The 27,565-nt window shown below is 38.4% G+C and overlaps 2 protein-coding genes across 4 annotated transcripts in view; one reads left to right on the plus strand and one right to left on the minus strand.

The window, feature by feature from the left end:
- Positions 1-21,005: 21,005 nt before the first annotated feature.
- dbx1b (developing brain homeobox 1b) lies at positions 21,006-24,193 on the plus strand (the record flags this gene model as incomplete). Its single annotated transcript, XM_079810027.1, has 4 exons — positions 21,006-21,363; positions 21,524-21,625; positions 22,962-23,164; positions 23,258-24,193. 4 exons carry the CDS (start codon positions 21,006-21,008, stop codon positions 23,543-23,545), a joined length of 951 nt encoding a protein of 316 aa, XP_079666153.1. The 3' UTR covers positions 23,546-24,193.
- nav2b (neuron navigator 2b) overlaps positions 24,188-27,565 on the minus strand; it is an 84,123-nt gene continuing 80,745 nt past the window's right edge. For all 3 annotated transcript variants that reach the window (XM_079810026.1, XM_079810025.1, XM_079810024.1), the window contains 4 exons: positions 26,747-26,943; positions 26,507-26,625; positions 26,216-26,419; positions 24,188-26,115 (listed from right to left, as the gene is read on the minus strand). In XM_079810026.1, the coding sequence (XP_079666152.1) occupies positions 25,990-26,115; positions 26,216-26,419; positions 26,507-26,625; positions 26,747-26,943 (646 nt within the window). In that variant the 3' untranslated portion in view covers positions 24,188-25,989. The remainder of the gene's footprint in view (positions 26,116-26,215; positions 26,420-26,506; positions 26,626-26,746; positions 26,944-27,565) is intronic.

The raw sequence follows: 27,565 nt of genomic DNA on the forward strand, positions 1-27,565 counted from the left end.
AATCCCACACATTCCTGCTCATGAAGACACAAGCGTCAGCAGCAAAATGATCTCATTGTGACTTTCTCTTTAATTTTCAATCAATTTATAAGGGTTTGCCTTTTCCTGCCTCTATCAATGAGCTCTCTTTCTCCGTCTTTTATTTTCTCCCTAAAGACAGCTGAATGAGCATGCAAGAAGATGTGAGCATAATGACCCCGGCAATGGTGACAAAGCCTAATTGGTCACGGAGGCCAGTGGCTAATGAGCTGAAAAAATGAGCCCATGGGTGTGTAATAACTGTATTTTCCTCCATTTCTTCTCCTTTCGTCACAGTCCTGTGTGGCATTTTTAACCAACTAAAATGGCACCAGATGCAACAGGGCTCAGACATTTTGACTTGAATTGGGAAACCATATGTTCAGATAAGTCATGGTTTCCCTTTTCCCACAGGCAGGGGCCAGTGCATCTGTGAGGAAAAGCACTGGTGGCCAGGAAGCCTTGCTTTACGACTTTACACAAGAGCTTACGGTCTTGGACGGCATTACTTAGGCGTAAGAGGGTTTTTTTGCTAAAAAAAACACAAAAAAAAAGGTGAAGAAAGGGAGAGAAATGAGGATGTAATGGAGAATGATTGAGATGTGTTTTTTTCTGCCTTACTCCAACAACATTTTTGCAAAGGGAAAAAGCCTTAAAATTGACAGTAATTTCAAGTTTAAAATAAAAGTTTACTTAAACAAATAGTTTTAAAATTATGTCAATTTGCTGATGGCTTTCAGAACCAAACCTTTTTTTGGAGTTAAAGAACGTCTATAGCTGCTCTTTTCCAAGCAAGAATTTCAGTGAATAATGACTCAAATTTGAGTTTTTACATCACACGTTGCTTCAGAAGAAGAATATAGCAAGTTGTATGGGACACTTTTATGATGTTTTTTCTCCTTTTTGGAGCTTGACAGCTTCAGTCCCTTCCACTTTTATTATATGAATATCTCTTTTTGTGTTTAATATTTTTAATATTATTTTAGTATTAGTAATATTTTGTAAACAAAGTGTTACATTATGTTTTTGCGCAAACAAAGCACTCGTGTCACTTCATAAAATTGAGGTTAAATCACTGGAGTCACATGGATTACTTTTATGATGTCTTTACTACTTTACTGGGGCTTAAGTGGTAGTTGTGTAGGGTGTCATATGGGTTTGGAGCAGCATAATTGTGAGTAAATTATGACATAATTCCTTTTTGAGTGAATTATCATTTACAAAAAAAATCTTAATGTTGCTCTCTCATTTGTAAATTAATTTATAAAATTATAAATGTATCAAAAAACAATAATAAATTGAACTCAAAATTGATTTAAATGCATGCATTTATTTATACATTTCTAAAAATATATAAATATTTTAAATTAGTGAGCATATTTCTGCTTGTTTGGTTTATGTGCTGAAACCTTAAACAAAGGCTTTTTTCATTAGCTCTTGCTGCTCACTTCAGATTCTCCGTGACTTCAGTCAAGTGAAGTTACTACCTCCGTTTTTTTAATATACTGCACTTCTTGCCCTCGTGAACCTGTTGAGAGCCTCTGAAAGGGACCTGAGGAGTGCTACTGGTCCCTGAAAATAGTGCTGACTGTCGGGCCGAAAGGGGGAGAGTCTGTTTTTATTCAGTGCCTAAGATAACAGCATACAGAATGATAGACTTCTCTGAATTGTTTGTTCCTCTCGCCCATTGTTCTTCCCTCCATTCAATGAGTCTCTTAGCCGCACTTGAGGGGGGCCGTCACAGGTAGGAAGGCAACTGAGCTTATTCCCAGCACATGCTTGATTGCCTCCTTATAGACTCTCACTCTCAAGGCTCTGAAAGGCCTTGGCGGCCTGGTGAATAAACTACTGCTCGCTTCCATAAACTTTTTCTCCTCCCGAATTTTCCGAGGATGTGAGCAGAGGAGCTCAGAGCCAGGCTCGGGGGAAGCGTCTGAAAAGGGAGTCTGTTTGAGAATCAAAGCCCTCTGGGTCCACCCTCTCTGCACACGCACAAAGGACGAGGGTGCAACAGACCCTGCCCACCGAAGAGCAAACTTCTTGTTTGCACCACCGCAGGTATGGCCTGTTAAACCACGTAGCGAAACTAACATAGTCATGAACAAAATATCTAAATGTGCTTTATTTCTTGATGACATTGGTTCTTACTAACTATTGTGCTTCTGTTGGCAATCTGATAGTGGATGAAGCTTGAATGAAGATCTCATTTTACATTCAATTAGCTCTGAACGTATACATATGAGAAGCTGTACAATGAGTGATTGTCGAAATCAGTCCGTCTTGACTGTCTTGTCTACTTCCTGTGAATTGTTCTTCCCTTGTTAATGAGGAGAGACTAACAGTGGAACATGCTGGGCTTTAGTACAAGATCTTTAACTACTTTAAAGACATGTTAACTATTACCACCAACGTCAAAGGGTTTTAAGCTAACAAGACAATGCGGATGCCGACAGACGCGCTTTTACAGAACACATGAAAGGGATTGAGTCATGTCATGCCAAAGAGTTAGACAAAGAAATCACATCAAATCTTATGTAAAAAGAACAACACTTGCATAATAGCAGTTTTGGACCTTAAACTGATTGATTTGCTCAAAAACAAAAGCGATCAGAGAAAAAGCAATCCGCCTTTTTTTGACTAAAATCATAGAATCACTTTGAAATCTGAAAATATTGTTGCCATTCCGACTTGGCACCTTCTGGACTTAAAGGGTTAGTTCACCGAAAAATAAAAATTCTGTCATTAATTACTTACCCTCATGTCGTTCGACACCCGTAAGACCTTTGTTCAGCTTCGGAACACAAATTAAGATATTTTTGTTGAAATCCGATGGCTCAGAAAGGCCTCCATTGGCAGCAACGAAATTTACACTCACGAGGTACTAAAGACATCGTTACAAAGTCCATCTCACTACAGTCATTCTACAATCATTTTATGAAGCGACGAGAATAGTTTTTGTGTGGCAAAAAAATCAAAATAACGACTTTATTCAACAAGTTTCGGTCTCCCGCCTAGGCCTTTGATGTGAACTCACGAAGCACCACGACACATGCGCGAGAATATCACGTAGAGCCGGCGTTCCAACACATGACCCGGAAGCGAGGAGCTTAGTTTACAAGCAGAGGAAGACGCGCTGTATCTAAGCTGTTGAATTCTATTTTGATCGTGCTTTAGGTCTTGCCATAGTGCTCAAAATGGTGCTAAAGTGTGCATTTCCTGGATGCCCGAACCGCCGACTCTACGTGATATTCTCGCGCATGTGTCGTGGTGCTTCGTGAGTTCACGTCAAAGGCCTAGGCGGAAGACAGAAACTTGTTGAATAAAGTCGTTATTTTGATTTTTTTTTCCGCACAAAAACTTCTCGTCGCTTCATAAAATTATTGTAGAATGACTGTAGTGAGATGGACTTTGTAACGACGTCTTTAGTACCTCGTGAGTGTAAATTTCGTTGCTGCCAATGGAGGCCTTTCTGAGCAATCGGGTTTCAACAAAAATATCTTAATTTGTGTTCCGAAGATGAACAAAGGTCTTATGGGTGTCAAACAACATGAGGGTAAGTAATTAATGACAGAATTTTCATTTTTGGGTGAACTGAGCTTTGGTTGTGGCCACATATTTAAAGTGATCAGACTTACTTAGTGGCATAATGAATGAAATCTTAGTGAGAGAATGAAAGCAGTAGTTTGAACGCTTATAAAAAATCTATAAGCTGACTAATAACTGTTGTAATGTATCCACATGTAGGATATTGATTTCTGACACGTGCATGTTCTTCACCTGTGTTGTAAAGATGTCCATGAGAACATTTTAAGTGGGTTTGATTGACTGTCTTTGAGATGGAATAGACTCTACTTAAACATTGTCTTTGGTCTGTGTTTAGCTGTTGGACTGTGACCTCTCCATCTGTTCAGGCTAGTCTGGCCATTATTTAGACACTAGCTTCTTTCATATACAGGATACACTCTGTCCTCAATCAGTGAAGAATTTGAGTTTAACTCTATGCATGATGTTAAATTAAAGCAGATTTGTAAATCAGTTAAACTGACTTTGTACAACATAGGTATACTTACTACCTTAACATTTAACTTAATTATTTAAATGGAGAGAAACTGTGCTTGTTTCTGATTTGTCAATTATGACATTGCGCATTCAGTCACAGGTGTGTTCAGGTGCATTGTTGGCGCGTTGCTATCTTGAGGCAATTTTTTTTATGTTGCTTGGAGTTGGCATACAAAAACAGCTTGATAGATAGTTAGATATATAGATGTCACACACAAAACTTGCACACAGTGCGCAATGAGCTCCTTTTCGCGTCTTGTTGTGCTTGAAAATTTAAATGATCAAGGCTTGTTGCTTTCTCATTTGTAAATTAATTTATAAAATTTTAAATGTATAAAAACAATAATAAATTTAACAAACATTTTCTCAAATCTAAGGTCCCTATCATACACCCGGCGCAATGCGACGCCATGGGCGTGCTGGTCTGAAAACGAGGTGTGTTCTGGTGCATTGTTATTGTGTTGCTATTTTGAGGCAACTGAAAACGACTGCGCCATTGACCAACAAAAACCTGGTCTAAAGTCAAATAGCGCAGTATTTTTTGTGTTATTTAAAGGGAGTGTTAGTAATGTTAGTAATATTCGCCTATATAGGCGTGTGCACAACGCGTGTACACTCTGCTTATTACACACACAGGGACGCGCAGCAGCACACAAACTTTTTTAAATATTCAAAATAGAAGGACTCCTCTCTGGAGAAGCGTTCAATCTTTCGGCTCGCAAATTCCGCCATGGTGCAAACACAACTGGCTTTTAAAGGGAATGGGAGATGAGACTCTGATTGGTTTATTGCATGTTACGGCCAAAACACACCCATGACTCATTAAGAGGCTAGGTACAATCCTTTTGGACCATGCGCCTGGCGCGCCGACCATTTTTTCCGTTCTATATGAGGCCATTTTTTTTATGTTGTTTGGCATGCAAAAACAGCTTGATAGATAGTTAGATATATAGATGTCACACACAAAACTTGCACACAGTGCGCAATGAGCTCCTTTTCACGTCTTCTTGCGCTTGAAAATTTAAATGATCAAGGCTTAAACTTTCTTTTTACAAGTTTTCTGAAATGTAATGTTTAGATATTCAAATGAGTCATTATCTAATTAAATATGCACTCATTTGCATAGATTTCTAAAACAAAAATCTGAACATTGGATAAAGCAGGTTCAAAATAATTTTTTGACATATTAGAGTCACAGATTTTTACAGTGGGGATTTTGGATATCTCCTTTTATCACTACATAAATCAGAAAATACTGTCAACAGTCAGAAAAAAATAAAAACATTTTTAGGAATAAAATAAATAAAATGTGGAGTGAAGTGGAGATTCATGGCTCAGTGTAGAGGAAAAAAACGAATTTTAAGAAAACGTCCCTTTAAAGAAACAAAAAGATAAAAATAGGTAACGCAAATACAGACGCAAATAGATGACGTGCAATAAAAGATACACTTAAAAGTGTATTTTGGTTGTTTTCTTTTCACCACATAAAAACAGATTGACAGGTGCATGAAAAAACTGTGTTTTTGCCTTTAGTGTAACGCCTTAAGTGGTGTATTGCTTTAATTGAACACACACACTCACACCTTAATGAAATTTATACTTGTGAAAGCACTTCCAACATGATTCATCGCTAAATGACACCGAAGACCACACCGGACCGGACCATGGTGTACAATGACTGACAGCCTGAAGAGTGACATCATGAACCTGGAAACCCCAAGCAGTGGCCAAATCCCCTCAAGATCACAGGTTCCCTCTGCTTTAAAGCCACTGTTTATAATCTGACTTATCACTGAGTCACTCAGGGTTGATGCAGAAGATTAGGAAAAAATCTCAAAGAAATATGAGAGAGCAGCTTTTCATGCCTTTTGTTGGTGGCCTTGACCCCATGTGTCTTCCCAGTCGAGAGAAACTATAAGCTTAGATCAAGGAAAACATTAAAGGGAGAGAGCGCGAGAGAATAAGAAGTAAATGTATTCATAAAATCAGTAGGCCTCTGGGAATGGGATTTATGTTGCGCAAGCTGTTACCTTTCCTTATGGGAACCTGTTTAAGTTGTCTAAGTGAGAGAAGCACTGACGAAATGTGAACAGAAATGTTTTTGTGTTGTTGCTGAATGTAAAGCATAACGCAAAAAGAGAAGTTTCGGAAGGAATTCTTTTCTGTCCCATCTGGAGCGACGCTTAATGGATAGCGGATCCCCCCACATACACCCCCCCAAACCCCATCTCATTCAAGTGAAGTTGTCCATTAATTAATCTCTATGTTTTTCTCTCCAAACACTTCTTCTGTGGTTTCTCTCTCCTTTCATGGTCGTTTTACACACACACTCGTGAGCAGCACTATGGGAAAGAAAGCCCTATAGTCAGGCACAAGTGTCTTAATTAAGGCAGAGAATCGCAAGCAGGCTCAGCTTATTTGGGATTCCTTTCTTGCATGCCGAAAGAAGCCAAGGAGAAGTGTGAAGTTGCACTTTAAGTTCAGCTTGTTTGCCGCTGCCAGTATAAGGTCTTAATAGATACAATGACTTGGAGAGGTTTTCAAATTAAAACTGGCAAGACCCCTCCACTGCCCATGCCATTCACTCTCATTATTTCCAATATGAGGAGCTGAAAGGGAGAAGAATACAGCATCTTCAAAGTCCCCCTTCAAATAACCCTTGTTGGTAATTAACGGTGTGGATAGGTATCGTCATGGAGAGCCGAGGGTGAAGGTTCTGGGTGTCTGAGTCTCTCATTTCAATCGCTGTGAATTAAATACTGTTTCATTTCTCAAGGAAGCTTTCCAGCCTTTCTAGAAATCTGACAATTGTTGTGGAATTAATGAGCGGAGCTCAGGAAGACTGACAGCACTGCCTCTGAATATGCATATTGCTCAGAGGTTGCTTTTTCGTAGCTCATGAGATCTGAAATCGTCAGTTATGTTTCATTTTGGTATATTGTAAAGGGTAGTTCACTCAAAAATGAAAATTCTGTCATTAATTACTCACCCTCACGTCGTTCCAAACCCATGAGACTTTCGTTCATCTTCAGAACACAAATGAAGATCTTTTTAATGAAATCTGAGAGCTTTCTGCCCCTCCATTGACAGCTTACGCAACTACCATTTTCAAGCCCCAGAAAGATAGTAAAGACATAAAAAAAAATAATACAGTGACTCCAGTGGTTTAATATTTTGTGGTACATTATGTTGTTTGTGCAAACAAAAAACTCGTGTCGCTTCATAAAATTGAGGTTAAACCATGGATTATTTTAATGATGTCTTTACTACCTTTCTGGGGCTTGAAAGTGGTAGTTGCGTAGGCTGTCAATGGAGGGACAGAAAGCTCTCAGATTTTATTAAAAAGATCTTCATTTGTGTTCCAAAGAGGAACAAATGCCTTACGGTTTTGGAACAAGAAGAGGGTGAGTAATTATTAATGACAGAATTTACATTTTTGGGTGAACTAACCCTAAGTATATTTCATTAAAATTAAAAACGGATACAAATAGAGATTTTTCAGTAGAGAGTTATACATTTATTGTGAATGTCATGGATTAGATCATTTGAATTTATTGAAAGGATAGCCACTTGAGATGGGGGTCCTAAAAACACAAACAAAATATTGGAATATTTGGAAATCTTGGAAGAGTTTGACGAGAAATGTTTGAGTTCATACTGGGTTTTTGACAAGTTTAAGGTTTGTTATCTTGGTGAATCTAAGCACAGTTTAAGACGTTGTTAAGATATTAAAACTCTGGAGGAGTCACATGTGGGAATATTTCTCAGGAGAAAATCCTGAGAAACAACAAGAGACCTAAGATTTATTTTGCTTATTTTTTTATTTGATTTACTCCTAATTTAATTGCATTGTTGTCTCTGAGAAATAATTAAGATATTAAAGACATTTCTGATACCGGTTGATATGTTTGTATTCAGTACACTGCCGGTCCAAATTTTGGAATAATTACGATGTTTTCATGTTTTTGAAAGAAGTCTCTTATGCTGCATTTATTTGATCAAAATACAGAAAAAACAATAATTGTGAAATATCAGTTTAAAATACCTTTTTTTTCTATTTTAAAATCTACTGTGATGCAAAGCTGAACTTCCAGCAGCTTCAGTCTTTAGTGTCACATGATGAAATCATTCTAAATGCTGATTTTGTATATATTTATATAATTATTAGTACTATATCATTATTTGATCATGATCTCACTTGTTTCAACCAGAATCCTGCTTAATATTGCATGTTACTTGAAGAGTTTACATTTCTTCTCAAAACAACAGTTTCTCTAAAAACAGTCTAATAGTCTTGTGGCCAAGTCTTTGGACGTAACTTGGCTCAATGTCTATTAAGAATACTGTTCTCTCTGAGACGACGCCCCTGAATTCATCCTCATTTTCACTCATCTTTTCAAACTGCCCCTTTTGTTCAAATCAAGAGATGGGAGAAACCATCAGTATGTAAATTGCATGCTCATATGAGATTTGCTCATGCTCATGTCTATTGAGCCACCCTTTCCATTCCCAGATTTATCCCTAAAAAAAGAGAAACAATTATTTGGATGACAAAAGAGTGGGGGGTAACGACCTGAACGCACGCAAGAGAAATCACATTTGTGGGGGAATTACAGAATAATTACACATATGCCCGGATTGCCAGCATTCATGGGCTCTGACAATATTTTAAGGATTAGAGATGTTAGTGGCGCGGCCCTCTGCCAGAGAAGGAGCTCGCAGATGCATTCAAATGCAAAAGCATACCGTTAGGAGGGGGTAATGCCGTCTGTCTGTACCGCTCGATACACTTTTGTGAAGGGCGTCCCATCCAACAGATTCGGCCACTTGATGCCCAGATCTGCTCTCAGAGAAGGAGTAGTTAACAAAGACAGACAGCCTCTTTAGGATGAAAGTAATTATCTTGAAGCTGATAAAAGTACTGCTTGACTGAAGCCTGAAAACTATAGCATATTTTTGTTTGAACATAATCCTAAAAGTTGAATGCATGACATGGAACAGTTTGATTTGGAGTGAGAAAAAAAAAAAAAAAAACATTGAAAAGATGGCGTGTTTTGCTGATTTCCAATGTCCTAAATCAATGGAAAGGCCGAAAAAGTAAAATTAATATTCCAGGTTCAACTCAAGTTGACTGCATTTGTGGCATAATATTAACCACCACACAAAATAATCTTATTTTCTTTAAAAATGCAACAATGGAGGTTACAGTGATGATGAAAGTGAATGAGGCCAATTTATGGGGGATTTAAAAGCAGAAATGTGAAGCTTATTTTATAAAAGCTCCTAAATTATTATTATCCATTAACATGTACACTACTGGTCAAAAGTTTGGAAACATTAATGTTTTTTAATGTTTTTGAAAGTAGTCTCTTAATCTCACCAAGGCTAGTTAATGTAAATTGTAATAATATTTCACAGTATTACTGTTTTTACTGTATTTTTGATCAAATAAATGCAGCCTTGGTGAGATTAAGAGACTACTTTCAAAAACATAAAAAAAACCTTTCTTAATGTTTTGAACCGTTTGACCAGTCGTGTATATTATTTAAGCTGTAAAGCGGTTTGAATCATGTTTAGTAATTTTAAGAGTTTTAGTGTTTATGACGTTAACAAAGTTATAAAATTGGATATAACTTCACACAGAAAAGGTTAGTAAGGGATTTTTATCACACTTACATCATGATAAATTGCATATTGTGTAGGTCTTGTGGATATACAATTGAAATGGTGAGTATTGTAATGTTTTTGGATCCATTCACTTCCATTGTAAGTGTCTCATTGTAACCCAGATTTTTTTTTTCAGTGGCAAATCCACAAATGCCTAACTTGTATTAACACCCGAATATTCCTTTAAGGCTGATAATAATCACTATTTGTATTTACACCCAAAACCTTTTTTTTTTAAACAAGATATGACTTTTCAAAGTTTTTAAAGCTGCAAGCAGCAGTATCTTCTCTGTACGGTCCATGAAATTTCCTCATTGTTGATGTTTAGACATGGAAATGTAAGGCATTCATGGGAACTAAAGCCATGAAAAATGGATGAAATTACAGTCTGTTCGGGTGAAAGGGCCAGAGCAGGCGAAGCACAAAGGCAGATATTCTGGTGTTAAAAGTCTGGTGGCTCTCTAACAGGTGAAGGCCTCCAGTGTGTGGCGACGGCACGTGAATGTGACCGGACAACAGGCGTCCTGCTGGGAAACCACAAAGAGGGAGCAAACACCATAACCACCAAGACACTGAGCGCATCAAGTGCCGGCTTTCACTCTCGCCTAACCTTTGGACTTCTTCAAGTGTTACAGATATGGCACATTTTGGCAAACCAGTAACAGCCAATGGGAGATGAATGACCAGTGAACGCTTTCATTTGCAGAGACCCCTTTTCAACAGGGGCTAATATGCGGAGAGCAGGCATTGCTTGGGAATAGCCACAAGTTCCTCTTTGCTTTTTATCTCTCTGTGTGTGCATGTGTGTGTGACGGCAACCCTTGAGAAATCTGATTTGGGGCCCTCACTGAAAGGAAGACAGGTTGAGCGTGTGTTATAATCTTAGAGAAGGTATGGTGAACATGACACGGCTCTCAAACTGAGAGCAAAACATGCAAGTGATTGCTTTCTAAAGAGGACTGTTTGTTTTTTGTCTAATTTGTTGTCTGTACTTTTGTTTCAGATCTGTTACTTGGAAAAGGATATATAGTAATATGATCATATACAATGAATGATATAATCTAAGAAGTTCTTAGAAATGTATTCAATGTATTCATGTTGATTTCATAAAATAAAATACAACACACAAAAAAACCCCACAATTTTCTATAACAGATTTTATGACTTAATTATCATGGTGTAACTATCATGTAAAGTATTAAGTATTATAATATTTTATGTTCACTTTGAATACATATGTGTAAGCAATCATTATTTTGAAACATTTTTAACATATTTTTATGGTACTTTTTTTTTGTTTTCAATATGAAATTTTGAGTCGTTTTTTTAAATCTCCTTTAAATGGGTTATTTTTTTTATGTCTTTGGCACAACAACAAAATGGCTTACTGTGTGTTGGTGGCAGCATGCTGACTTTAATTTGGCAGACAAAATTGGTCTATACATTTTAAATAAATGTCATATATTTAACATATATTGCAGCTATAATATTAATTATAGCCTGACTTTTTAAAATAATTTTAATTAGACTTTTTTTATTTTAATTAGACTTTTTTTTCTACAGTCTCAGACAGTTATACCACCTAGACATATATTAATTCAAGATTTAATTTAGAAATTGAAAACATGTTCATTACAGGACATGTAAAAAAAAAACCCTGATGATATTGGGAATGAAATTAAGGTATGTCAGTATATCTACAGTAATGCTATAACTTGGTACCATCAAACTTCATGTTGCGTTTCTCTGATGTTGCAAATAACATGCTCTTCTTGTCTTCTAACAGAGTGTCTGTCTAACATAGACATGTCTTTACTGATGGCCTGAGCTCGGCATCACAGACAGCTGCACAAAAAGTCTCTCCGTACCGACTCAAAACATCAGTGGGGAGGGGAAGAGACTTTCTGGCCTCTTAGAGGCAGCCTCTTGAAGTCGGGTCCGACAGTCAACTTGGGGTGTTGATTAGTAACCCCCTGCCAGAGGACGAGCTCGCGTGCCTGCACCATTCGCCACCTCCGGTCGAGGTCTCCAGCATGCCACCCTTTTGAGAGCAAGTCAAACTGCGGCCTGAAATGCTGCGGAGAATAAAAGTCCCCTGTGCAGCGGTAGACATCCAGCAGACTCCCATTCAAGCTCTCGACCTCCATGAAAACGGCAAAATCAGAAACGAAACTTTCGAACTCCGCATCCCGTTCGACTGCAGGAGAATGGCGGGCTTCCATTTTCACAACTCCCCCCACTGATCCTTTTGTTCTCACTGTGGCCCTAATAGTCTTTAGATTTCGCTTTGACCCAGCAAGGGTTATACGCTGAAAGAGTCCCTTTTGTCCCTAGTCTTGAGAATGATAAGGAAAAAGGGAAACATAGTCAATAAAATTCCAAAATAAAATCCAAAAAAGAACAAAATGACAAATCTTTTAATATGAAGGCACAAAAAAAGGGTGTGTATGATTATTACCATCCTTGAGTTTGCTGATGAATACGCATTTCCTCAATTACAAGTTATCGGCTTAATGGCTGTCCTCAGCATATAAAAATATACAGGAGGATCTATGTTTTATTCAAAATCAGATTTATTATCTGGATAAGAAAGGGTCCCATAAAAATGTTAGGACGGCCATTGAGAGTCCCCTGGCCCTTTGTGAGTGGGACCCCTCCTCATCTGAAGAAGGAATGATTTCATGACTGACTGAGAATGAAGAACAGCCTCAGTTCTCAAGTGACTATTTTCCTGACTCTCTCTCTCACTCTCTCTCTAAGCAGTAACACCTACATTGTATGCAGAGAGACAGAAAGCATTGAATGGCCTCAAAAAGAAACCCCATTCACTTCAAGGCAGCTGGGCAGGCCAAGTGTTCAGCCGGCCTCTTTACTCATGGATGGGTTTTTGTGCAAAGCTTGAGGAGAGGCCTCCAGCGCTCCTTCTTTAAGGAAAAGAAAGACAATAAATTTGTCTTGTGAGCATTACTACTGCTCAGTTATTCCACATTATACTGTAGCCAATTTACAGTTTTATACTTTTCCTGTGGCCTTTTTGGTTGATTTGACCTCATTTTCAGCAATGCACTTCCAGGGGCTTGAATAAGTGCCAGTCTTAAAAGAGGGTCTTTTGAATGTATAGGGGGTCAAAGGTCTCGCAGGAATGTATAGATCCTTACAGCCATCAGTCTTGACCATCAGTGGACAGCAGAAAATAACACTGAGTCCGGAGTGGCTGTTCACTTTATGAAGTCCCCTCAGAAAAGAAGAATTGAGGTCCCTCTTTGGCCTTTTTTCCTGTTCTTTTCTTTCTCTACCTCCACTTTTAAAGCATTGTGCTTCTCTTGGCTTCTGTCTTCTTTCACCTATGGAATCTTGTTTCCGCCTCAATTACAAAAGGTAATTGTGAGATAAAGTTTAAAATAAGAACTAAAGTCACACAGTGAGATAAAAAGTCAATGCTATGATAAATTACAATTGCTATTTGGAGTTAAGAAGTCAAACTGCAAAATATAACATCACATTATGAGATATAACGATGCAATTATTAGACACTAAGTTACTGGGAACTATAAAGTCAAACTTGGAAGACATAAAGTCACAATTGCTATTGCTAGATATAAAGTCATATTTTAAGATATGAAGTTGCAATGAGAAAATTGCACAATTGCAAAATAAACATTTACACTGAGATAATATTGAAGTCGCTCAATTGGAAGATGTAAAGTCGTTCTATAAAAAGTCAAATTGCGATGTCGCAATTGATATTACGAGAAAAAAGTCACTGTTATGACAAACAAAGTTGCAATTGAGAGTTACAAAGTCCCAACTGGAAGTCAAAAGTCACAATTGGAAGACAAAGTCACCTTGTGAGATATAAAAGCCAGAATTATAAGAAAAAAGTCGCAACTCGCAAGTACCTCGTTTTCTTTAAGGCGGAAATAGACTTAGATATTTACCACATTTGGAGGGAGAGATTAAAGAGAAGTCGATAGTATACACAAGGACATCCAGGGAATTTCTCACTGTAGACATCTTTAAAGACTGATTCTACAAAACCAGTTCTGTAATATCATTTCCTCTTGTACACTTAACCAGGATCCAGCTACGGGAGTGATTTGAGTCAAGTACACACCTGTTGCTGCCACATTCTCTCTCCATAAGGAATTATTTCTTGTGGAGATTAACATTCATCTGTCCTGCACACATCTCCGCACTTTCTGAAGAAGTGGCTTTAACTTTGATGTGTGCCAGAAACACGGCTTTTGGGGTACCGAAAGCTTGTTAGTCTGAGCTTTCTTTGGGCCCGAGAGGTGGGAGGCCAATATTGCGCACCTCTTCAGGAAGTGTGCACTGAAAGCATAGAGCAGTGGGGATTCCGGCTGGATTCCATAGGACCAGCAGGCTCCGCCACTGGCATTATCTGCTCTGGGCAGGAGATCCCAGGCCAGAGAACCCCCACTGGTACTTCCCCATGCCTTTCAACCCCACGGCCTGCAGCACACAGAGAGGAGATTAGGATTAATCTCAGGTCCGACATGCTGATATTAACACCACCTCTCCCACCCTTCGCTCTCCGAAGGAAGAAGGAATACCGTTGCATCTGTTTTTGGAAGTTGAGGGTGGTGAACACATGAAAGTCTAGGACATGGATTATGCCATGTTCTAGAAAATGGAGAGCGGTTCAAAGGTCTGGCTTTATCCAAGAATGAGGATGGGGAATCATTCTTACACCAGTCAAAGTGGTGTCTAGTTCATGATGAATATTTAAACTCAGGGTTGGTTTTTAAAGCACTATGATCCAGTAACTTGTATGTTTTCCTCAAGACTTCTTTGTCCCATCTGTCTTTAGACCTTAGAAGGATTGAGGATTGAAATCTGCGCGTTTACTTTAGCATCATCCAGTATTTATACGATTTCTTTACCTTTTAGCGATACCTGTACGTACTACACAAAATAAAGGTTCTTCAGTGGTTCTTTGGAGCAACTTTTTGAGAACGATTTCATAAGCATGTTGGTTTCTGGGTTATTTAAAGAGGATAACACTTTAGTATGGGGAACACATATTCACTATTAACTATGACTTTTGCCTCAATAAACTCCTAATTTACTTCTTATTGATAGTTAGTAGGTAGTTTTTGCGGCGTTTAAGTTTAAGGGATGGAGAATAAGGCAGAATAAGAATCAGAATAAGGCCTTAATATGTGCTTTATAAGTACTAATAAACAGCCAATAACCTAGTAATTTGCAATCTAATAAGAAACTAGTTAAAAGTGAGAATTGAAGCCTAAAATAAAGCGTTACCAAAAGTTTTTTGTGGAACCAAAACTGGTTGCTTTTGGTTCTATTTTTAAGAGTGTGGTCGTTCATAAAAAGAAGGGGATTTTTTTAAAGTGATTATTACAATTTTGTTTTATAAAAAAATTCAAATGTAATCCAAAGAATATGTAATTACAGTTCAAATGAGGGCTCAACAAAAGAGAGATTAAAAAACCTGAAACGTAAAAAAAAGTCTACAACGAAATTCCATTCAAAATCACCACCGTGTGAGAGTGCACGTCATTTAAGGCGAATTACACCACTGTAGCACATTCGCTTTGTTGTCCGACTCGACATATTGCTCCAGCAGTGGGAAAAAAGCTAAATGTCATAGTCTAACTTCTTCTCACCCATACCCCTGTTTGCTTATCCCTGTGAGAAAACCCACTCCTTCACAATGTACACGTTTATTTCGCACATTAGCGTACATTTCCCCCCTTTTAAGGCCTGGCCAGGGAGAAGAGCAGGAAAAGGACCCACACACACACACACACACACAGCCAGGCATTGAAAAGGCAAAAGTTCTTTGCTATTATGCAAATATAGCAATCTGTAAATGGTTGAGTGAGAGTTATATTTGAATTAAATGAGGCTTTGCCTTTTCATAACGCTGAATTGCAAGCCAAAGTCTCAATACAGAATCCCCACGCCAAGGCCATGCATATTATGCATTTGACGAAATGTGAACTGACACAAATACCGTGGCTCACTTTCAATCCGATTACTCGGCTAAACCACATCAATACGAGCCAGCCAACGGGCGCTGGCGTCCCCCATTCAAGTGGCCAGCGAACAACCCCGGCTCCTCCTCAGTACACAAGCGCCTCGGCTACGTCTGCTTTGCCCCATGTTCAACTTATCAGGCGTACTCAATAGGACCCTTTCGACAAGGTTCTCTCCCCTGCTCTCTGAGTTCAGTTCTAAAACAAAGCTAAAGATTGTGCTGATGGGCTCAAACTCTCAACACCACCCTATACAAGCGTTTAGCGTTAAATAGGGAGTCCTCCCTCCAAGCACTGAATTTTTTTTGTCCCATTTTAAGCTCATTTAGTGGCTTTAACTATTATGAGCATGCATCAGCAAGAAAAATGGCACAGGTTAGCATGACCAAGGGTCATTTTATTTGCAGCATTGATTGCTTGTTAGCAACAAGCCCTTAATTTAAAGTGATCTTGACAACCACGAGGATTGTTCCTTTTTTCAGGCTGCATAGCAACGCTTGGGCTTCACCAGAAACACCATTTAACTAGGGCCATTTACAAGCTTTATTTAAAAAAACCTGCCAGGTGCTGAGGACTCTTGAAGAGATTTGCCGTAACTGTGAAACTTTATGAGATTAAAATGAGAAGAAAATACATTTGCTACATTGATAGCCTGAGCTCCCATGACCGATTTAAACCTAATGAACAGATTCTGAGATTTTTTTTTCATCTCAAAAGCTTGCTGTTTTCTTTTAAATGCACGGTCAATTACATTGATAGATTTTGTCTTGTAATGTATTTAAATAAAGTCTTATCTTTAAGAGAACAGAGGATGGTGATAAATATATTATCCATGAAAAAATAATAGATTTTTAATTTGGTTCCAGAATTGTCCAAGCAAATCAACCATCACAAACCCACACATTATTTTCATCATGCTTGTGTAAAAGCATTTAATGCAAACAATTTGTAAAGATTTGTTCTGAAATTAAAAATCATTTTCTTTCCTTTAAACAAAGGTGTAAAAGTTTTAAATTTATTGTATATCAGTTATTTTATATATATTAGTAATTTTGGATTTGGTGTAGCATTGTAAGTTTTCTTATAGTAATTTATACACTTCAGGTATTTTAGATGGTAATATCTTTAAGAGCATGAAGGTTTCTGCTCTTAAAGTTTCCTAGTGCTCACATTCAAATTGTTAATCCTGCTTATAGAAAGCCAAACTTTTTCGCAATTGAATTTTCATGTCATCTAAAGCATTTTATTTATATGGTGCCAACCCAGTCAAAACTAATTATAACATTATTACCAACATTACCATGTATAGCTTTTGTATTTCATGATGTAGACCTGTCTAAACAAGAATGTAACATTATTTAGGGAGTCACATTGGGTTTTTAGTTTATATTGAGTTCAGTGAATCAGTTCTGTGTAGCTAAAGACTTAAAGGTGGGCTAAGTAATGACGACAAGGACGCAGTTCAACAGACGCTTCACTTTAACTTACTGTCCATATCGTCAACATATCAGCATCAGAGTAGCCTATACATAATGTATGTATAGAGCACTTCCCGCTGGGGGCGAATTAGACAGTGTTTTTAGGGGGTCAGAGCGCTCTTATTGACGCTGTAGCACATCTTTTTAACGAACCAAAGATGATTCAGAAAGAAACGCTTCTGGGAGTTTACTGTTGCTGTAGTAACGAACACAAGCTTCACGCGCATCGTATCGACATAAACCGCACGCTCTCATTTCAGTGTTGTTTTTAAAGTTGTGGATATTTGAGCAAACCATTTGCTTCGTATGTTGTTTAACAACATTATGTTAACGTTAAAAACCTCTTAATTCAACTGAACTGTGCACGCGTATTTAAACTCTTTTTTAATTTTTTTTAGCATAATCCGTCCAATAAGTGGACGTCCTTGAAAGAGCAGTTAATTTAGGCTACTTTAATTTCTCAGGTGATGACCAATTTCATATGCGGCCAACATTACAACAATATTTTAATTGTTTGATCAAAATTATAGACAATTCAGTAGTCGCTGAATATTGGTGGAGACATGTTCCTATAGCGTCTCCAACTCACATGGAGAATTTGACTGAACTTCATTGTTAGAGCTGTTCCTAAAGCGTCTCTAGGTAAATTATATACGCCCTTGGTTGAAATGGTATAGAATTAATAATTATTTAACCCAAAACATGCTTCGAACCCAAATTAAGCCCAAGACTTAACAATGTCCTTCAAGTGAATGGACAAAAGTTCTCCTGTTGCGGATCTGAGGCTGCAGAGACATGTTGCGCTAAGGCGGTCCGACAGAACAGGTGTCTGACGCAAATCAAAACGCTTTGTGCTGAGGCTTGTGTTGGCTGCGGCGTTATGTTTAATGCAGAGTTAATATGAATTTAATGCTTGTCAATGCTTTTCTGTATTTTGGCTCTTGGTTAATCTCCTCAGTGTTCTGCCGGCCTCGGATCGAGAAACAGATGCTGGGCCAGTCTTAAAGGGGCTTGCACGAAGCGAAGGGACGGATTAAGGTGTTAAAACCAGACTCAAATGCAGCGTTAAAATTTGGTGTAAAAATAATAATCAATGATATTAAAAAATAATTTGCAACAGGCTATTATTACTCTGTAAAAACTACATTTACAATAAATAGTTGTGACTTAGCCTACCGTTCCTAACTGTCCTCGATTTAATTAGCATAGGCCTATATAATATTAATAGGCTATACCAAACTAGATACATTTCCGTTTATTTCCACCAATAAAATAACACAATTTAAATTTGACTGCGAACGTCTATAACAGTATAACAGCAACATATAGGCCTATTTTTTATACATTCGTTTTGTGTTAATAATAATGACATTTTTAAAAGTCTTGTAATCATTGCATTGCCATTTCACTAAGTTACTAATAGTCCAATAATAAAGAATTCTGATAATAAAATGAAACCAAATAATTTTCGATTGATGCTGTTGAGCTGCTCACGAAATGCAAGGAGAAATGTATGATCTCAGCGAGCCATTATGCAAAAGCGCGCGCGTCAATGTGTGCATGGAGGAGGGAAGGCACATTTATGTGGATATAATATCTTAGAAATGTGTCTTTAATGGGTTTAATTCAGCGCCCGACCAGCTGCACTCCCTCTATTTGGTAAAGAGAAAACAATCGTGCCATGGCTTGGAAAGCAAGCAGAAATTAGTTTCGGTCACCGAGGCTAAGCTATATTTCCTGCAAACCATCTGCTTGATAGGTACAATAGAGGGATTTTCAAGTGCAAGAAAAAGAATAAAGTGCTTTGAACGTGCAGAAGTCCTCTTGGGTTTTCTGAAGGTGATGAGGTGTCTTAATACGACTGCCCAGGGCGGTGCTAAAAACAACTGATGCAAATCTAACGGTCGCAGGCTATTATTTGGTCAAAAATAGGAATAATTACATGCTAATCACTCATGGTCCTGTTATTTGCGTGTTGATAGATTTTAATAGGCTACTTGTTTAAGCAGCAGAAAAGGCTGTCAACAAAATAGCATTTAGTTAAGAAAATGTCAATGTGATTCAAGTGATTGATAGATTGAAAATGATAGTAATTAATATAATAAAGAGACAACTATTATACATTCAGGGTTTATGTTTGCCAACATGAAAACATCAATAGAAAACTTGCAAAGCCAGGGATACTGGGCCGTAATGTGGGGAATTACATTTGTCCCAAAATTGCTTGCGCTATGCCACTCTACACACACAGCGATGCTCCCTCACAAAGACCTCTCTTCTTTTACGAAGATGGTTGCTAAGACTTCTTAAGATGGGCTAAGAGGGCTGTCGAGCTGATCCCGTTTGAAAAAAATCTGAAATATTTTCTAAAGACCCAGTATTACAATCCATTTGTGCGAAAGAGCAACGCCTGGCGCATAATTTCATGGAGATTTACTCGACGTGTCATCGCTCGGACTCACGCGGACTATATCTTCCCCTCGTCTTTTTTCCCTGTCCAAATCAAAGCGCACGAGTTGACTCCGCGGAGATAAATGTGAAGGTAGCTGCAAGAAAATGAATGGTTAGTGGGACAAATCCTGACAGAGAAGCGGTCAAACGCCATTAGTCACAGGTCTTAGCCCACAGGCCTCGGGATTCACCTCTTTTGGTGCATCTGACAGAAGAGAGCGTCTGTCCCAATAAAAGCCTCCTAGGAGAAATCCTTTTGTTCGCACCTTTTCTCGTTTTATAATATATTTTATCGGTAGGCGTTGGCCATTTCCCCCCGCGGTTCAGCAGCAAAACTTGAAAGGTTGTGCTTTACCATAGCACATTAAACCTTATCCACGTGTGGCGCAACATGTTCTCTGACCCAGCTCATCTCACAATAAAATTACTCTTTTTTTACTCTCAACTCAATGGAAGAAAATGTGTGTGACCTATGAAGCCCAGTCAACTATGGGTGAAAGTAATGTTGTCTAGTTTTGTTATTCAGGATCTATCTGAAAAGATGGCAATATACGTGGTTTGTATTATTTACTTATTGTACAAACAATGAAGTTTAAATTACGCCCAAAACTACATTTTAAAGGTTGTTTTATGATCATACACCAACTTTAACTTTTTTGTCATTCCTATTTGAGTTATCACATTTTCTTTTTTAATATGAAAAAAGGCACTAAATTGAAGTTTGAATAAGACTTAACAGGTTGTAGCACTATTTTACTTCGAAGTATTCAGTTAAACTGATTGTTAAAAGTTTTTTTTTGTTCTGTTACTGTTTTTTTCCCCCAGAGCCTGAGTTTCCTTTAATTTATAATTTGTCTCAAGATGTAGAATACCTAAAATAAACATTTCATTGCGTTTATAGGCAAAGAAGAAAAGTTTTGTTTTGTTTTTTTTGCAATCTTTGTAACAGCATGACTTTGATTACTATGACTAACTATTGAGAGCCTTATTTTTACTCGTAAAAGGCCGTTGTCTGTGGTTTGCTTGTGGTGTCTAATCCAATCCGAATTTCTTCTGTCCAATCAGGGCGCGCCGCCTCTAGAGTAAACGGAACTCACGTGGAGAATTTGGCTGAACTTCATTGTTAGAGCTGTCACCCATGAAAAGGCTTCTCCAGCGGTCCACTATAAAACCCCTGGAAGTGAGAGAGACGGACAAGAGCTCCTTCATTCTTCTTTCTTGGACTCTAATCTACGCAAGTCTCTGCAGTGAGAGCAGTAGCACGTGAATTCCTCGCTGTCATTTTCTTTAAAAAAAAAAAAAAAACGGTGCAATGATGTTGCCAAGTGTTATTGCGCCACCTGCTATGTATCCGAACTTTCTGCGGCCCTCGGCGGCTCTTTCCTTGCCTCCCACTTTACATTCGGCGTTCGCAGCGCACTCGAGTTTCCTGGTGGAGGACCTGTTGCGGATCAGCAGACCTGCCACCTTCATGCACAGGAGCATCCCGTCCCCATGTGCATCTCCTCCGGCCACAGGAGCCACAACTCTGAACAACTCCTCCGCTGTCCATATCGCCATGTCTACGTCTTTGCCAAAAAGATCAAGCTCTCCACAAACATCAATTTCCAACGATCCAAATTACTTGAAGTTTGGAGTCAATGCGATTCTCGGGTCAACCACACGAAACGGTAGGTTTCTCCTATGTTTATAACTTAACGTAATTGACTAATTTCTTAAATAGGCCTATTTTTGTTAGAAATTTGCGATGACAGTCATCATTTTGCCTACTTTTTTGTCACATTCAACTGCACTTCATTTAATTGATGTTCGCTTTATTTTGTGTCATAGTTTCACCACCACCTTCAGTGCATGGGATGACTGCGAAAACATTCCCGTTCCCATGTTTTGACGGCTCATTCCACCCATTCATCAGAGCATCATATTTCCCAGGTGGGTCAACTACACTATTCATTAAAAAAAAATCGCTGTGTCACTTCTTAATTCGGTCAAACTGATGGGCTTTCAGAATCTGCATCCAATGCTGGAATTTGTAGGACATTGTGGAATCAGTCTCGCTAATTTGATGCCCTATTTAGCAAACGCAGTGACTGCTGACATTTTGCACCGCTTCCCCTAATCCACAAATTAGCCGGAATTGTCATGGTCCCAATTTAAGGCGGGTCCACTCTCACAAGCAAACTGTTGGCTTCTCTTCATCGTTGCCTTTTCCCACCGAGCCAGTGTACTTAGTTACTGATTGGCAACAATGCTTTCAGCACCATGACCAATTGGTCAGCTCCCTCTGGGCAGCCACACACAGACCCGTCGTTGACTTGAGCATGCTGCTGATAGGCATTTACCAGTCATGGACTAATTCCCCTATTAGCTTCCATTCAGTGTTTCAATATTCTCACAAGACCACATAGCGTGTGGGGAGTCTTCACGGGATGACCCAGCATACGTTTTGGTCTCATGTAGCAGCATGGAAATGGCTTAACAGGGTGTAGTCTTAATTAGACTACTGTGTTTTCAAGTAGTAGCACTGTAAATGGACTGAATTTACTCTAAACAATTTAATGATTGCAACAACTGTATGTGTGTATGTTGTTCATCGCTAAATCTATTAGGTATACCTCAGAGAAACCCAATAAAAGTGGGTCTATTTTGCGTTAAGCTTCATGTCCATCACTCCAGTGAATGAGGGCTACAAATAGCCTTGTGGATCGTGCACTCATTCAGACCGACGATAATAGACTGATTCTTTTCACCGCGGTGTGAATACGTCAACAAAACAACTTGAGCAGTATGAATGGCTTTTCGTGTCCATTTAATGAAAATATTTGGGGGCAAACATAGTCCCCCGCCATCAGTATTCTCAAAATGTCCCTGGCATGCCGTTGTGTTTAGTTTTTAAGTGTAAATCTCTTTTGTGGCCGTAATATATGGCTTTAGTGGCCTGTCCTAAGCCTTTTTCAGTCAGTTCATTACTACACAATTACCGTCCACGCTTCATTAGCACCTCTATCTTTCACTGGAGCGCTCTGAATGACTGCTCGCCCTTGTTACCATACCAATGCTTTTGGGAACCAAGCAATGTGCTAATTAGCTTCCTCGTTCCGTATCACTCAAACGGGCTGGTTTAAAAAAACATTAAAGCCCAACGTTCATTCCACACCCAATGAATACTTCCTGTTTTTAGAAAAGCCCAATATTTGCTTATTTTGAGGGAAGCGTTGATACGGTCGACTTTTAAAATAAGCTCAGTTTGGTTTCTTTTTACTTATAGCCTCTTCCTCAGCAGTGCCCATTCCCGGTACTTTCGCTTGGCCACTCACAGCTCGAGGGAAGCCAAGGAGAGGAATGCTTCGACGGGCAGTGTTCTCCGACGTGCAGCGGAAAGCACTGGAAAAGATGTTTCAGAAACAGAAGTACATCAGCAAACCAGACAGAAAGAAATTGGCGTCGAAACTTGGCCTCAAAGACTCTCAGGTAAGCCAAAGCTGTCCAATATGTTTGTGTCATACCTTTGTGGATGTCTGAGGTAAAATAGTGGCTCATGTTGTGCTAACTCTTTGTTGTCAGGTAAAAATTTGGTTCCAAAACCGAAGAATGAAATGGCGCAATTCCAAAGAAAGAGAGCTTCTGTCGTCGGGAGGCTGCAGGGAACAGACATTACCGACGAAAATGAACCCCAATCCTGACCTGAGCGACGTTGGAAAAAAGTTCGAAAACGACGCGGGTCTGAGAGAAAGCCCGCGCGCGCCTATCTGTCACGAGCTCAACACAGATTTACATTTCCAGTCGCCTTCCATTTCAAGCAAGCACTCAGACTTCTCAGAATCAGAGGACGAGGAAATAACCGTGTCATAATCATTAAACAGACTATGTCATTTCCAATGAGTTATGTTTATGCACAAAACCGGAGAAAAACTGTCAGAAATGTTGTCTTGTTTGACACGGTGGCTGTGTGAACTTCATTGGAAAGCTTTCAGTTGAAGAGAGAATGTTGTAACCGCTGCGTTTTTGGCAGCTTGTATAGTGTTTTGTATGAATATTTTGTATGGAATTTTTATGCTAAGATTGTTATAATCTTTCTTAATGATTTGGGATACTTGTCTATAATCTTAAATACGTAGATGGCACATTTCTAACTTAAAAATCTTATATTATTTTGTATACTGTTTTTGTAAAAATGTATATAGGCATACATGTGGGGGAAAAAAATATTTTTACAAATTAAAAATCCAAAGCAAAATACCAAAATTTCATTTCCTTTCTGTGTTTGTCTGCCTTGAAATTAACATTTTATGTTATTTACATGGCCATACATATAGGCCTAATAATGAGATTTTTGCATAAATTGAAAAGATAATTTTTTTCTTAATTTACAAACAATATTTGTAAGTGTCTGGAGGCAGTCTGTTTCAACAAACTCCTTAAATTAAAAAGAAGTGATAAGACAAAATGGATCACATTTCCCAGTACATGGACTTCCAATAAAATAAATGAATCAATTTGACAACTTGTTTACTCCTTTCTCAACTTCTGTTGAGACAGCGACTGTTGAAAGCTTGCCACTGAATAACTGACAGAAACTGATATTTGAACAGGAAAATGATCACATTTATTCCAAAAAGGATCACATGCGATCACTAGACTGAAAAAGATAATTAAATGAACAATTTTAAAACCATTTCTCTTAAAGACTACACCAACAAACAAAATACAAGGGAAATATTTACAATAATATAGTACAACTGAAAATATACACAAATAAAATCAAACTCAAGTCTTATTTTTTTTTAAAGACCTGCCATTTATGTAAAATTAGACACTATTTGCCTCTTATTATTTTCATTTAAACTTTCAAATGGCTATATTCACACAAATGTTTTCACATGTAGATGTGTTTAAAGTGGGGGAAAAAAATCTTGGCAGTACTTGAAGCATAGCAAGATTATTTGGCGGGATAGAACACCGAAAAACACCAAAAGGAAAGAAATACTGTATAAGGTCTATTAAAAAGTTTTTTTTTCCAGAAAATTACATTTTGAGGGGGCAAAAAACCCTACATTTTCTAAGTGAACAAAATGCAATCTTTTAAATAAAGCATTTCCCAGTAATCCATTTGGACCTCATGCTAATGTTTGCCACATTAATACTGCTGAGGGGGCCACTAGACACGCTAGCCCTCGATTCAGACTAAAGCACATCACACAGACCCATGTGCCAGACCTTTTCAAATGTAAGTATAACTACCCCCCCAAGATCTTCAGTGCGCACAGACCTCAATGATGCACACAATAGAAGTTTCTAAAGTATTTTAGAAAAACATACTCTTAGACTGAACAAAAAGGACTCGCATTTTATTCAGTTTTCCTCAATTATTTGGAAAGAGGCTGGGAATAATTTATAAAAGTGAGGTCTGTTTTGGCTTCATTGTAAGTCTTCCTAACATTAACAGGGTTTCTTTGTATAATACCACCGTCTCTTGATGGATGTCTGTGATGGATGTTTTGTTTATTTAGATTGTTTGATAGAACTTTTTGTCATCAGAACCAAGTTCAGTAGTTGACTAAAGAGATTCTGCCATGAGGAAGTTAAATATTCTTTGAATATAACAATATTGCATAGAGATTATTGTACTACATTAAGAGGCACAAAATATTCTCCTGGCACATAATTTACAGTATTCACTTTGATATTTTCAATACTTTTCCAAACATCTCTTTATGATAAGAACAAGTTACCAAAACACTCTTTTGTTGCCAAAAAGCAACCACAATATAGCTCACATTACACTATATTTCTCTGTTAGGTCTCACAGATATAGTGCACCATTTGAAGGCAATAATGTCCTTGCATTATTTGTATTTGTAGAAAGTTAGAAATCAAGACATAAGCTAGCCCATTTCAACTTATTACACAAAAGTTGTAAGGCATTGTTATCAAGTTCAGCACCAAAGAAGTTCACTAGTGCATTTAAGTCAGGCAACATGAGATCCCATTAGAAAGTATTATATGAAAATAAACATGACTTGGCAACAGTGTTGAATTTGAACTAGGTTGTTCTCCTTATTGAACAGACTTATACCGCCATCTACAGTCCGTTTGGGGAAATGACGCTCTCTGAAGCTCTTGAGCATGTTTTTTTCTTACATTTCAGTTGCTGATTAGTGTCTTACTGTGCAATGGGGATTTTCAGGGTTTCCAGCACCCTGTTTTGCAGGTTACCAGCACCCTGTAGTTTCATAGAAAAGCCGGATGTGATATTACAAAGTCTCCATTTCGTAATTTAACATTTTAAAGTGTTTTCACAGTGTAGATTCTAGTGAAGAGTCCAGCATGTCATCTTGGTGACTGTTGCTGGTGGAATCACTATCGTAGCTCTCCGTTCCTGTGCAGTGGGCCGTCTCCTTCAGCCTCATTAACATATTCATCTGTGGTGATAGGAACTGTTTATTACAAAATATCAATACACACAGCCACATACATCCGAGATATTTGGGTTAATATGAATGAATACAGATTAAAACTCACCAGTGGGTCTTCTTCTGATTTTCCCTGAGCAGGCTGCTTGCCTGGGCTGACCTCCTGAGATATATTGTACCCGTCGAACCCTACGTCCTCTGGCCGAAGTCTTAGAAGGGAATGCCATTCATGTTGCTGTGGACTTGCCACCCAAGGGAAGCTCTCCATCACCCACTTCGCAGGGTCCTCCCATGCTGCCTTTCGTCCATACATCTGGAGATCACATGGGCATGTGCTCGTTTGCTTGCTTTAGCTCCTAGTACTGCAACAGATACTACATATCATGGAAGATTCCCTTACCTGTAGCCCTTCTCTCACAGCCTCCAGCATGTAAGGGATGATGGAGTAGTTCCACAGATCAGTGAACCACACTCTTGAGCCTTCTACATCCATTGGACAGGACAGGAAGAGCCGAGGTCCTGCGGTGATTTGATTTATATATTTATTTATTTCATTCTTAAATTATATAAACCATAGAAGGATTTGAGAAATTCTCAGGTTGGCATCTGGGTGATTGCGACTGGCTGTGGCCTCACTCACCTATTGTGACATCAGAAGAACTATGTGTTTCCAGAAAGCGGTTGAGATGATGCCAAACACATGGGATCCACTCTATAATTTTAACTAGCTCGCCGTTCCTCACACGACTGCTAATCTCGGTTTCTAGAAGCCTCCGCCGCAGGAATCGACCCAGAAAACCTTTCACTGGTTCAGTATGATTGGCACATAAAACCCATCTGAAATAAGAGAAAGAGTATAAGACCAGTTCCACCTTTATCCAAGCATAATAAGATCAAGCTAAATAAGCTTTGAGAAATGTGGGCCCTCTTGTGGAGACTTGGGATATAGTAACAAGCTAACTCCAGTTGTATATGCTTTATAATGAAAAAAGTTTAATTATTTTTTATGTGTGTGAAGATGAAAAAGGTTATTTTGATTATGTGTGTGTATATATATATATATATATATATATATATATATATATATATATATATATATATATATATATATATATATATATATATATAAAAATAATATTGCCAAAAGTATTGGGACACCCCTCCAAATAATTGAATTTGGGTGTTCCAATCACTTCCATGGCCAAAGATGTATAAAATCAAGCACCTAGGCATGCAGACAATGTCTTTGAGAGAATGGGTCGCTCTCAGGAGCTCAGTGAATTCAAGCGTGGTACCGTGATAGGTTGCTACCTGTGCAATAAATCCATTCGAGAAATTTCCTCACTACTAAATATTCCACGGCGAACTTTAAGTGGTATTATAACAAAGTGGAAGCAATTGGGAACAACAGCAACTCAGCCACGAAGTGGTAGGCCACGTAAAATAGCAGAGTGGGGTC

Source organism: Gobio gobio (assembly GCF_949357685.1).
Source record: "Gobio gobio genome assembly, chromosome: 25".
Lineage (NCBI taxonomy): Eukaryota > Metazoa > Chordata > Actinopteri > Cypriniformes > Gobionidae > Gobio > Gobio gobio.